Raw genomic sequence first — 13,766 nt, forward strand, 5'->3', positions numbered from 1 at the left:
CAGTGGGGTGGGAGGAGGTATTTTTTCATATTCTCTGTGTATAAATAAAGTCTGCTGCAGTTTCCACGGCATGCATCCGATGAAGTGAGCTGTAGCTCACGAAAGCTCATGCTCAAATAAATTGGTTAGTCTCTAAGGTGAAAAGAAGGGGCCAAAACCCAGGGAAGGGCTAGCAGTGGTATAGAGAAGTTTCCACTCTACCTATGGTACTTATGTGGCCCCATCACTATAATATCTGAGAGCCTCACATCACAGCCCCTCAGTGAGGTAGAGCAGTGCTGTTATTCCCATTGCACAGATGGGGCACCGAGGCACAGAGAGACTAAAGGCCAGATTTTCAAAGGTATTTAGGCACCTAGTGGGATTTTCAAAAGCACCTAGGAGGCTTGGTGCTTTGTAAACCCACTAGATGCATCTTTGGGTTCCTAAAAATCTTTGAAACTCTGTGCATAAGGCACTGGCCTGAGGTCATACAGGAACTCCATTGGGGGAGTAGAACCCAGGTCTCTCAGGGCTAACTCCCTATCCACTGACCAGCCTATCTCTTGGCTTCATGCTGCAAAAAAGAGGACTCTGATAGATGGGAGCGAAACCAAGGAGGACAGTTCTCCAAGACTCCAGCAATTGGGAAGGATGTCATGGTTGACAGTATGAAAAGTAGCACAGCGGTCAGGAAGGATGAAGAAAAGAGAGAATGAGAGTCAGATGAGAGGAGAGCACTTACCTGCCAAGGGGGGGCAGGTTCTGTCCCATGCTGGGTTGTAGAGCAATGCCTGCTGTGCAATTTTAGATTTTAACTGAAAAGTATTTTGTTTTGTCGTTTTTTGTTCTAAGTTCGAGAAAAGAAAGGAATGAGAAAGTGTCGTATGAGTATCAGATGTGTTTATGCCTCAAATTCTTAGGGTTTCAGCTGTATCCAGGCCAATTCCAGAACAAAAAACAGAAATTGCATCCACGGAGTCCATAAAGTCTACGATTATTGTCATTATTTGTATTATTCACTGGGCACCATCTGTGTGCTCAGCACTGTACAGAATATGCCAGAAAATGTAGTCTCTGAGTAAATGTGTATAGGATGTGTAACTCTGGATAAGATGGCTCAGATATTTAATTACGAAGTGTATAGTTATTGACCATGTTATCACATGTTCACTGTGATGTTAACATCTATGAGTGGTGGCGCTGATGGCAATTGAAATTTTACTTGATTAAGGACTAGAAGATTTGACCATCCAACTTTTTTTTCAAGAGGAAGAGCTGCCCAGAGCACCTGTGCCTATTTATTTTCCTTTCCTGCCTGCAGTGTCCCTGACATACCTCAGGGGTCTCAATTTTTTTCTCAACTTTAAAACGTGGAATTTTCTTAGGGTTTGGTTTTAAATATTCTCCTGTGAGAACTGCAACTAAATCACTATAGTGTTGTGTTTAAGAGCCTTCTGGAAAGTAACTAACCTTTAAACAGAAGTGAAAGCAGTACTGCCAACTCTCATGATTTTGTTATGAGTTCCATGATAATTATTATTTTCCTTGAAGCCCCAGCTCCTGGAGTCGAGTGGATATGTGATGATTTCAGCCATCAATTCTTAAAGAAAAATGAAGTTTCTAGCCCTCGTGGCTGTGGAGAAAGCTTCAAAATATGATCTCAGTGCACTCAAAAGGCTCAAAAAGCAGAAGGCAAATAAAAATAATACCAAATCTATTATTTTTACATGATATGATGATTTTAAAGCTAATCACATGATTTTTGGTGAGCCTGATTCATAATTTTTGAACATTTGGGATTGGCAATAGTGTTAATGTGAAAGTATCAGCTTCACTCCTGTTTAAAGTCAGTTTCTAGTATATTATTTATAGTAGCGTAACACCCCTAGAGCCCCAGGCAGGTGCAGTTTAAACTCACGGGGCCCTGCCCTAGTAGGATGTTTCCAAAAGTTAAATGATCTATTCCAAGCTTGGTGAACTTCAAAAAAGTAATAGAAAGTAAGCTAGATTTTTCTATAATTGTTGTATTCAAGAGTTAGTAACAAAGTAAGAATATATATTAAAATTTTAAACCTAACCAATGTCCCTTAAGTGAGTTGACAAGACATCAGAACATGTTAGTTTTAGAGTCTAATATTTATTTAATTTTCTTTATATAGGAATTAGATACAGTTCTCCTGTCAGATAATAATTTTTAAGTTATTATCTGCAAAAAAAAAAAAAAAGAGAGTTTTCAGGTGCCTAAGTAGCCCCTGGAATCACGGTTAAAATGCCCCCCCCCCACCAAAATCTGAAATGGCACCCTGCTTTGTGGGGCCCCTAGCACTCCCACGTACTGTAGAAAGCCCTAACATCTGGGCTGAAGCCTCTTACCCTGCCACTGCCCGGCTAGCAGGCAGGGATGGCACAGCCCAGCACTTCCTTCCCTAGCTGCAACCTCGCAAACCTGCCTTCCACTTATTAGCAATCCCCAGACAATGGTATCTTTTTGCTAGCAACAGAGGGGTTGCTAATAAGTAGATTCTACTGTATCTGGAAATTCTTTGAATCACAGGCACATAGAGAACATATAATGCAGAGAATTCAAACAACACACAGGAACTTCATCCCACCTTAGAGAAGCAAAATCCAGCTCAGTTTGCTGAAACAGGGTATCATCCAAAAACTTCTGACCTTGCATTGAATATGTCATCAGTAGTGGGAGACAGGGAGAGAAGCGACTGTCCTGAATTTCTGTTAAGAGTAAAAATATCATGATGATGTGGTAATAATGCAATAGTCATGGCTTGCTAAGCAACCCCTTACTAATCCAACTGCCCTGCCATCTGGCATAGCTTGCAAGGCTAAAAAATGCCAATTATGGTAAAAAAAAATTACATAATCCAGCAATGCTGGTGACTGAAGTAGGTGAATCAAAAAGAAATAATACACATTTCAAAGAAGTTGGTATGGAAGATCACATTATGATTCTTTATACAGACATCCAATTATATAGATGATGGAATTTCAGAAATTAGATGTTTAGAATCTTAGAAAGTAGAGCTAGAAAAGTACTCATAAATCAATCTACCTACCCACCCAGCATGCCCAATTGTCAATGCAGCTTCAATATCCTGGTCAAAGATCCAATCCAGCTAAATGCCAAGTCCCCTCAATTCCCAGTGAAAGGGCTCAGCACTTTACCAGATCAGTCCCTATAGTAGGCTGATGCTTTGCTTTACTGAGCAACAAAGGACAGTCAAGATCCCACTAATCTTCAAAAAAATAGCATCTATGTCTCTGTTTTAGGATATAAATTACAAGAAAATACCAAGTTTGACAAACAATATTTAAACTTCTATTGATACAGTCTTCACTTTGAATGATTTCAAAATGCTCTAAAAATTGCACAAAGGATCAGATCACTCACCCAAAACTAATATGCACCCACTTCTGGAGACACTCTGGCTTGACAGAGCACACCACCACCACCACAATACATTTTTGCAAAGGAAAGTAAACAATAGCTACTACAACTACAGGGGGAACTTAGTTGAAGTGAGCTGTAGCTTACGAAAGCTTATGCTCAAATAAATTTGTTAGTCTCTAAGGTGCCACAAGTCCTCCTTTTCTTTTAGTTAGACAAGAGTATAATTACTCAAATTGGAATTTGGCTCAAACAGCAGAGCTAAAGCTCTTACAATTGTAAAAGTGCCATGGGATTGTCAATGACCACAAGTGGACCCAGACTGTACACCTAATTCAAAAAGTCATCTTCCTTGACTGTTGATTTGACCACATGATCAGCCCAGTCTGAATCCTTCTAGTGGTACCAGTCCACTCTTGCATCAAATTTAAGCTTTTTGTCACCAAGTTCAAAGTGCTATATATTTTGACTTCTCCTACTTGTCCTCCATTGTTAAGCTTCATGTTTCCCCCACCACCTCTGCTCCAATACTCCCCAGCCTTGTCCACCCATTTGCCAGCTTCTCATATAATCACTTCCAGGAAGCCCCATGGTATGAATTCCCATAGCTCATCTACAAAGACCCTGTACAATCCACATCTGAATCCTTTTTAAATATCCACTTCTGCCACACCACTTAGTGAACTGAGCTGACTTGTATGTAAATTACCATTTATTCCCCTTTCCCTAATCCCTGTCTGCCCTTAGACTATGAGCTCTGTAAAGTTGGGACCATCCCTTAAGTGTTTGGAAAGTACCTAGTACATCAAAGTAGCCACTGTAAATAAATTATAAACATTAAATAGAGGCAGCAGCTACATCAGTCCAGTTACCCCAATATTGACTTAATGGGAAGAGAGCCACTGAGGCGATGTTTCCACAGCAACTGGGAAGTGGATTCCCAGCATAGGTAGACAGACTTGTGCTAGCTCAGCTCAAACCAATGTGCTAAAAACAGCAGCATGGACGTTATGCCACTGACAGGAGTTCAGACTAGCTACCTGGGTGGGAGCTCGGGCAGCTAGCATGAGTCACCGCCAGCGCTGCAATGTCCACACTGCTATTTTTAGTGCACTAGCTCTAGCTGAGCTACCACAAGTCTGTCTACCCGGGCTGCGAATCACACCTCCCACCTGCCGTGTAGACTTCACCATGAGTAAAGTAGACTTGCACAATGGTGAGTTTATAAAAAGTAGTACCAAATCACATATTTTTTTAGATGGGTTTACTAGACAGGTGGTTTCCCTTCCCCACTCAATCAGAACATATCTGGCCAAAGAGTGCTATCTTGGTTAGTTGTCTCTCTACTTGTATTTAAAGCAGAAAGGGCCAAGTGACCGAGTAGATCTTTTCCATCTCTAACTTTTATGATGTTGGGTTTTAGACTTATTTGCTTATTTGATCCCTTTGTATAAGAAATGGGACCTCTAAACCTCTACTGTAATAGCATAAAATAACCAAAGCCCACAGAATGTGCTAGCGTTAACATCAATTACTATGTCAAGCACTGTTATATTCTGTAGCAGTAAGCGTTTGATTCTCTGGCACATTTGCTTGTTTTATATGCCAATGGTCAGTTTACCCAGTATGAAAAAAACTTTGCACCTATACATTATTTTTCATTAATTATCAACAAAAGCAGATATGGATGTTTTATATCACAAGAAGCAAAACAGCATTTTACAAAAGTTACTTATTTATACAGTAGACCAGCAGAGGCCTTTTAAAAACACACACCCATTTTGATACAGGTAATATCTCCCATCTAATATGATAGGTAAGCAGATCTCTGGCATTTCCAAAGTATTAAATTATAAAAATCCACCTGGAAAAAAAAAAAAACCATTAAGAACACATTGTATCATCAGTCAGGGTGAGAGATTACTGATTCAAATCCTATCTAGTATTTTAGACTTAGTTTGTGGTTTTGTTTATTTGCTAGATAATCTGCTTTGATCTGTTTGCTATCACTTATCACTTAAAATCTATCTTTCTGTCGTTAATAAACTTGTTTTATGCTTTATTTTAACCAGTGTATTTTGAGTGAAGTGTCTGGGAAAAATCTCAGCTTGGTTAACACAAGCTTGTTGTGCATATCTTTCTCACAGAGAGAGGAAGGTGAACTATATTAATGAGCTTACATTGTATAGATTCCTGTGCAGTGTAAGACAATATAATTCTGGGTTTATACTATAGCAGGGGGTGCAAGCCTGGGGAGCTGGGAAACTGGCTGTCTGTCTTTGAGTGGCTTAGGTAAAGAACTGAGGTAGCTCAAAGAAAAGGAGGACTTGTGGCACCTTAGAGACTAACCAATTTATTTGAGCATAAGCTTTCGTGAGCTACAGCTCACTTCATCGGATGCATTCAGTGGAAAATACAGTGAGGAGATTTATATACATAGAGAACATGAAACAATGGGTGTTACCATACACACTGTAAGGAGAGCGATCAGGTAAGGTGAGCTATTACCAGCAGAGGGGTGGGGGAGGGGACAACATTTTGTAGTGATAATCAACGTGGGCCATTTCCAGCAGTTGACAACGTCTGAGGAACGGGGGTGGGTGAATATACATGGGGAAATAGTTTTACTTTGTGTAATGACCCATCCACTCCAAGTCTCTATTCAAACCTAAGCACTTACATGAGAGGAAAGTGATCAGGAACAGTCAGCATGGATTCACCAAGGGAAGGTCATGCCTGACTAATCTAATCGCCTTCTATGATGAGATTACTGGTTCTGTGGATGAAGGGAAAGCAGTGGATGTATTGTTTCTTGACTTTAGCAAAGCTTTTGACACGGTCTCCCACAGTATTCTTGTCAGCAAGTTAAAGAAGTATGGGCTGGATGAATGCACTATAAGGTGGGTAGAAAGCTGTCTAGATTGTCGGGCTCAACGGGTAGTGATCAATGGCTCCATGTCTAGTTGGCAGCCGGTATCAAGTGGAGTGCCCAGGGGTCGGTCCTGGGGCCGGTTTTGTTCAATATCTTCATAAATGATCTGGAGGATGGTGTGGTTTGCACTCTCGGCAAATTTGCGGATGATACTAAACTGGGAGGAGTGGTAGATACGCTGGAGGGCAGGGATAGGATACAGAGGGACCTAGACAAACTGGAGGATTGGGCCAAAAGAAATCTGATGAGGTTCAATAAGGATAAGTGCAGGGTCCTGCACTTAGGACGGAAGAACCCAATGCACAGCTACAGACTAGGGACCGAATGGCTAGGTGGCAGTTCTGCGGAAAAGGACCTAGGGGTGACACAAGTAAAACTATTTCCCCATGTTTATTCCCCCCCCCCGACACCTCCCACTGTTCCTCAGACGTTCTTGTCAACTGCTGGAAATGGCCCACCTCGATTATCACTGCAAAAGGTCCCGTTCCCCCCCCCCCCCACCCCGGCTCTCCTACTGGTAATAGCTCACCTTACCTGATCACTCTCCTTACAGGGTGTATGGTAACACCCATTGTTTCACATTCTCTATGTATATAAATCGCCCCACTGTATTTTCCACTGCATGCATCCAATGAAGTGAGCTGTAGCTCACGAACGCTTATACTCAAATAAATTGGTTAGTCTCTAAGGTGCCACAAGTCCTCCTTTTCTTTCTGCGAATACAGACTAACACAGCTGATACTCTGAAACCTGAGGTAGCTCAGTTGGGTGTGTGGCGCCACCTGCTGTTCTGTTGATTTTTTGCCAGAAGCTGGGAATGGGCGACAGGAGATGGATCATTTGATGACCACCTGTTCTGTTCATTCCCTCTGGGGCATCTGGCACTGGCCACTGTCGGAAGACAGGATACTGGGCTAGATGGACCTTTAGTCTGACCCAGTATGGCCATTCTTACGATAAAAGGGCATGGTGAGGCTGTCTGAATCTTCACCAGTGAGAGAAAAGGGCCAGCACAACTGGAGGGTTAGAGCCCACAGTGGTTCCCACAGCTCCCAGACTGGATCTTGGGGGTGACAACCCATCACAATACATTTTAGAATTGATGTAGGGATTTTAATTTTTTTTGGGGGGGGGAGGGGGAGAAGTGGAGGCAAGGGTGGCTCCATTATGCAGTGAGGAGATGATTATACAGACTGAGATAATTCCACAGCCACAAAATCATAGAGCAAAAGGGGCCCAGAATATGGGTCATTCCCCCCATCCATAATAATAATGTGATCACAAAGCAATGTCAAATAATTCATTGTATCTCAGCTGCTGTCTCTACTACGGTACAAGACACTAAATACCTCAGTCCATGCCTCAGAGCTTACAGTCTAAACAGATTAGACTGGGACACCCACAGAAAAGTTCTGTCCTCTGCCCCCTCCATTCTCTCTCTCACCCTAATTTTCAGTATAATGTTAAGAAATACCCATTTTTCTACCATGGTTTACTATGTATGACTGTAGGAACTTTTGAGATAGCATTTGGAAGTACAGTGGGTATGTGCTTAGTGCTCTTTGATAGCACAGAATGCCAGGTGCAGAAGGCAGCTTGAAAGAAGGCAAGACAAGTGTGTGAGAAGGGAGAGGTGATATGGAATACATGGCAGTTAAAAAGGCAAAGGGCATGTAATGACAGCAAAGGATCTGTTTGTGGGGGATCATCAGAAATATCCCAAAACATCTCACCGTACATGTCTGTTTCCCTGGCTTTAAAGTTATTGTGACTAATTATTAAGTCTACAAGCTGGAATACACTTTCATTTTCTTTAAATTGGCCTTGCATTGAGGCATCTCAATTTATTACTATGAGAGGAGTAATAAACAGAAAAGTTTTAAGCAGAAAAGTAAACTCTGTCTTGTTCTCCCTACCTCTAAGTCCTCAACTTCCCTCTCTCTCTCTGCTTCCTACCTCCCCACCCCCTGCCTTAAAGCAGTCAGCCACCTCTGAGCTACTGGCCTGTTCCCTGCATGGAGTGACTCTTCGCTCCATGTCAGTTCTTTCCTGGGCTGGATGACCAATGCATCTCATTTCCCCCATAGGTGTCCAGCCTTAGGGGACTGATGGCAGTGGTCAGTGACCAGCAGCAAACAACTGAGTGGGTCAGGGAGGCAAGCTAGAGAACAAGTGGCAAAGGAAGGAGAAATTCTCAGCCAAGAGGAAGAGGAGCCGGTCAAATTTAGTATAGTCCGATCTTAGACCCATCTTCCAGCACCCTGAATCCTTCCTTCCTCAATACAGTGCCCCCTAGAGGCCAACTGGAAACCAAGGAAGCTGGCTGGTTAAACACGCCCCAAGGGGTTAAATACCTTGCACTAAGCCAGTGTTCTAAGGGTTTAAGGCTACAGAACTAATTCCTTACACAAACACAGTCCTATCAGTTTTAAAAAATGCATCTTCCTCTCCCCTCAGTATTTTTTAAGGTTTTCTAATTTTATGCTGCCTGAATCATCACATTTTTGATCACTTATTTACTTCAGGAACAGAAAGATCATCACTATCATATTCTGGCTGCTTATGATGATTTAAGGGATCATTACACCAAGATGTACCCTAGGTTTTGTGGGCAGAAAAGCAGGTGCATGATGCTCAAAGCAGCAAGTGACGTCAGCGCAACACTCTTTGAGTATCTTGTGTCAAAACAGTAATTCTTCCTGCTGTCACTCTAAAGGTCAAAAGCCTTCTCACAGTTGAATTTACCGAGCAAGCAAACATGGGCATGCTACTTTATCTTACAGTCTACTGACAAATCTGAATGCCAGAATCAAATTGCTGTTCATGGAAGATTAAAGAGAAAGGCAAAAACAAAACAGAACTTTCTTGGCTTTGTCAGTTTGCTCTATATGTAGATCAGGTGACCTCAATACAAATTTCATAATGGCGTTTAAAAGGAAGCTGCAAGGCAGAGTTACAGATTCAAAACACTTTTAAAAAAAGAGAAATGTTGTTGTTACAACCAATATTGTTAGAACCAATATTTCCCCCCAATAAAACAATTCTGAAAATTCAAGCTTGTGTGTTGAGCTACTGCTTAACGTGTATGGTATCAACCTATGCACTCTCTACACATGCAGTTTTTTAGTCACTGCTTCCTAAAGTACCTTGAGAGTCTTCAATATCACATCACAATCAAGCTCTGCACTCTCTTATGGACAGTGTAAATAGAAGTAACAGGATAAAATTTAGAAAGAGAAAATTTAGCCAAGTATCAGGAGGTTTTCTTCACGATGCAATAGTCCCCAAAGTAGCAGAATCTTTGGACATTTATACTGGACAAAGCTCTAGAAAAGTACCAAGAGGGAAATGTTGCATTGGAAAGATGAATTGGAAGGGAAATGAATTGGATAATATAAGCTAATGGGTCTCATCCTTCTCTAACTTCTATGACTTTACAATGAAACTCCATATACTGCAAAATAGAATCAAAGACTAACATGGCTGCTACTCTGAAACCTATATTTATTCAATACATTAAGTTGCAACTTTGGTTATAGTGAACCAGTAATAACGCTGAAAACATATAGCACTTTTCATTGTAAGGCTGCTCAAACATTTAATTAAGCCTCACACCACCTTGCAAGATAGAGAAGAGTTTTCTTTACAGAAGAAAAAACTGAGGCAAAGAAATTCAGGTCTGGTCTTCACTCAGAAAGTCTAGAAAGAAAAGGAGTACTAGTGGCACCTTAGAGACTAACCAATTTATTTGAAGTGAGCTGTAGCTCACGAAAGCTTATGCTCAAATACATTGGTTAGTCTCTAAGGTGCCAATAGTATTCCTTTTCTTTTTGCGAATACAGACTAACACGGCTGCTACTCTGAAACCACTCAAAGTCCATGTTCAGTAATCAGTATAGCTGCATCAATGCCGAGACGTAAGGGCTTACTTACCCTAGGAAATTACATTGCACTAGAATACCATCCTAAGGCGTCACAGTCACTAACAAGAAGTTGAACAGGGCTTACTACACAGTGTGGACACCAAATGCCATGTTTAACATCTTGACAACTGATCATAGTTAACCGTAAGGCACATCAGTAATATACTGAACAAACAAATTACCCTCAGACAATTTCCACGGCTCTTCTCCTGCCTCAGCTGAAGAAGACCAAACAAAATATTGGTTCTTCTTTCTACGAAGGATAAAGAGGCAGCCATCATTTTTAAATTTGCTTTACCAGAAGTGTTACAGCTACTGAAGTTAACATAGTGCCAAGTTTTATTTGTCAATAGCAGATAGTCTCTACCTTACATCCATTTAATGGAAAACTTGGGTATACTGAATACCCTAGAGTTAAGCCAGACCAACTGACACAATGTTAAACAAAACCATACTTGTTGACAATGAGTGCTAAGTTGTGTTCATCATTGCATTTATTTACCACTGCTCCTCAAGGTCATATTCTAACATGATGTATTTTCTCAGTGTAGACCACCTCTCCTTGTAGGCAAGGGCAAGCTGAGTTTGCACCATGAGAGCTAATTTTACTCAGCTAAGCACTTTTAGATCCCTGGAATATCACAAAAGTGGATTCTTTTAACATGTCATCCAATTATGATAAATGTCCCTCTACCCGCTAGCACACAATATATTTTTTTCATTGAATGTACTCTTTTACATCCTTCATAATCACCGCATGATTTCTGATGAGATGCTTTCGCCCTAAACAGGTGTAAGTTATTTAATGACAGGTTTCAGAGTAGCAGTCATGTTAGTCTGTATTCGCAAAAAGAAAAGGAGGACTTGTGGCACCTCAGAGACTAACAAATTTATTTGAGCATAAGCTTTCGTGAGCTACAGCTCACTTCATCGGATGCATTCAGTGGAAAATACAGTGGGGAGAGTTATATACATAGAGAACATGAAACAATGGGTGTTACCATACACCCTGTAAGGAGAGCGATCACTTAAGGTGAGCTATTACCAGCGGGGGGGAGGGAGGGAGAGAGGGGGGGAGGAATAAACATGGGGAAATAGTTTTACTTTGTGTAATGACCCATCCACTCCCAGTCTCTATTCAAACCTAAGGATCTACAACCTATCCTGAAGGACGACCCATCACACTCACAGATCTTGGGAGACAGGCCAGTCCTTGCTTACAGACAGCCCCACAACCTGAAGCAAATACTCACCAGCAACCACACACCACACAACAGAACCACTAACCCAGGAACCTATCCTTGCAACAAAGCCCGTTGCCAACTGTGTCTACATATCTATTCAGGGGACACCACCATAGGGCCTAATCACATCAGCCACACTATCAGAGGCTTATTCACCTGCACATCTGCCAATGTGATAGATGCCATCATGTGCCAGCAATGCCCCTCTGCCATGTACATTGGCCAAACTGGACAGTCTCTACGTAAAAGAATAAATGGACACAAATCAGATGTCAAGAATTATAACATTCAAAAACCAATTGGAGAACACTTCAATCTCTTTGGTCACTCAATTACAGACCTAAAAGTTGCAATTCTTCAACAAAAAAACTTTGAAAACAGACTCCAACGAGAGACTGCTGAATTGGAATTAATTAGCAAACTGGATACAATTAACTTAGGCTTGAATAAAGACTGGGAGTGGATAGGTCATTACACAAAGTAAAACTATCCCCCCCCCCCGCTGTTCCTCAGATGTTCTTGTCAACTGCTAGAAATAGCCCACCTTAAGTGATCACTCTCCTTACAGTAAAAAGAAAAGGAGTACTTGTGGCAATTGGTTAGTCTCTAAGGTGCCACAAGTCCTCCCTTTCTTTTTGCGAATACAGACTAACACGGCTGCTACTCTGAAACTTCTCCTTACAGTGTGTATGGAAATACCCATTGTTTCATGTTCTCCATGTATATAAATATCCCCACTGCATTTTCCACTGAATGCATCCGATGAAGTGAGCTGTAGCTCACGAAAGCTTATGCTCAAACAAATCTGTTTGTCTCTAAGGTGCCAGAAGTACTCCTTTTCTTTTTAAGTCATTTAAGGAATTCATTTGAGTGTATTCTTCTACCATAGCAGCCTCTTTGATTGCATGCGTGCAATGACTGAGTTACTAGCAATAGGATATGCCTTGAGGTGAGCACCGCCTGGATACGGTAGCCCAAAACCCTTCCCGTGTCCCAACCCCCTGCCCTGAGCCTCCTCCCCCACCCAAAGTCCCTCCCAGAGCCCATGCTCCGCACCCTCTCTTGCGCCCCAACGCCCAGCCCTGAGCCCCCTCCCATACTCAAACTCCCTCTCTCTTAGTTAACTGGAATTTTTGACTTACTGGCATGCCCCACTCCCCCAACATGCTGGATAACAAAGCTTTTACTGTATATCCAAGAGGAATCAGAGAATATCAGGGTTGGAAGGGACCTCAGGAGGTCATCTAGTCCAACCCCCTGCTCAAAAGCAGGACCAATCCCCAATTAAATCATCCCAGCCAGGGCTTTGTCAAGCCTGACCTTAAAATCTGATATACAAATCTTTTTATTTGAATGTAAGTCTTACCATGATAAGGTATTTCTAGCTAAAATTCTTGAGAAATAATTATTATTCAGATGCCTTTTGTAACTGAAAATAAAAATCTTATGCAACATTAAGTCATTGACCTAGCTGAAGCATGATAACAACTTATGTTTATATAGCACCTTTCAATGAAAGTTTCAAAACACTATAAATGTAGATTATTTTTCCCACCAGTGAAATGTATTACAACACTGCACAACAAGTGCAGAGAAAACGAAGAATACTTTACCCACTTCAGAAGAGAACAATTTTTTACATAGGGAATTATATACGCTTATCGCTTAGTGGTTTACATTATCAAAACACTATACAAATTGGACTACTTCATCTTCAACCTTGCTAAGGATTACTCCCCCTTTGCAAGTGGAGACAGTGAGGCAAAGAGGTTAAGTGACTTGCCCAAGGTCACAGTGCAATCCACTTGCAGAAGCAGCATTACAACTCATATGTTTTTAAGGGGGGGAGGGAGAGCTCAGTGGTTTTAAGGGGGGAGGGATAGCTCAGTGGTTTGAGCATTGGCCTGCTAAACCCAGGGTTGTGAGTTCAATCCTTGAGGGGGCCATTTAGGGATCTGGGGCAAAAATTGGGGATTGGTCCTGCTTTGAGCAGGGGGTTGGACTAGATGACCTCCTGAGGTCCCTTCCAACCCTGATATTCTATGATTCTATGATTCTAAGGCCTGCAGGAACCATTATATCATCTAGTTAGGAACCCCCAACTCTGAGTTCACTAAACTATACTATCCTTGCCTTTCTAATTATAGTTACCAAGACTGGAATTTTGTTCAAACACTAAAGATAACAGGTTCTCTTGCTAAAGTAAGATACAAGCGGTCAGGTTCCTCATTCCAAAGATGGACCTTGACAACAAAACTACATAGGATTTATTTTGAAAA

At 41.5% G+C, this 13,766-nt stretch overlaps 1 protein-coding gene across 5 annotated transcripts in view; it reads right to left on the bottom strand.

Moving 5' to 3' along the window:
* Nucleotides 1-13,766, bottom strand: part of ALMS1 (ALMS1 centrosome and basal body associated protein) — a 129,178-nt gene that overhangs the window by 77,394 nt on the left and 38,018 nt on the right. For all 5 annotated transcript variants that reach the window (XM_084626542.1, XM_084626540.1, XM_084626539.1 and 2 more), the window contains one exon: nucleotides 2,595-2,715. In XM_084626542.1, the coding sequence (XP_084482668.1) occupies nucleotides 2,595-2,715 (121 nt within the window). The remainder of the gene's footprint in view (nucleotides 1-2,594; nucleotides 2,716-13,766) is intronic.

This window comes from Lepidochelys olivacea, assembly GCF_965140295.1.
Source record: "Lepidochelys olivacea isolate rLepOli2 genome assembly, chromosome: 4".
Classification (NCBI taxonomy): Eukaryota; Metazoa; Chordata; order Testudines; family Cheloniidae; genus Lepidochelys; species Lepidochelys olivacea.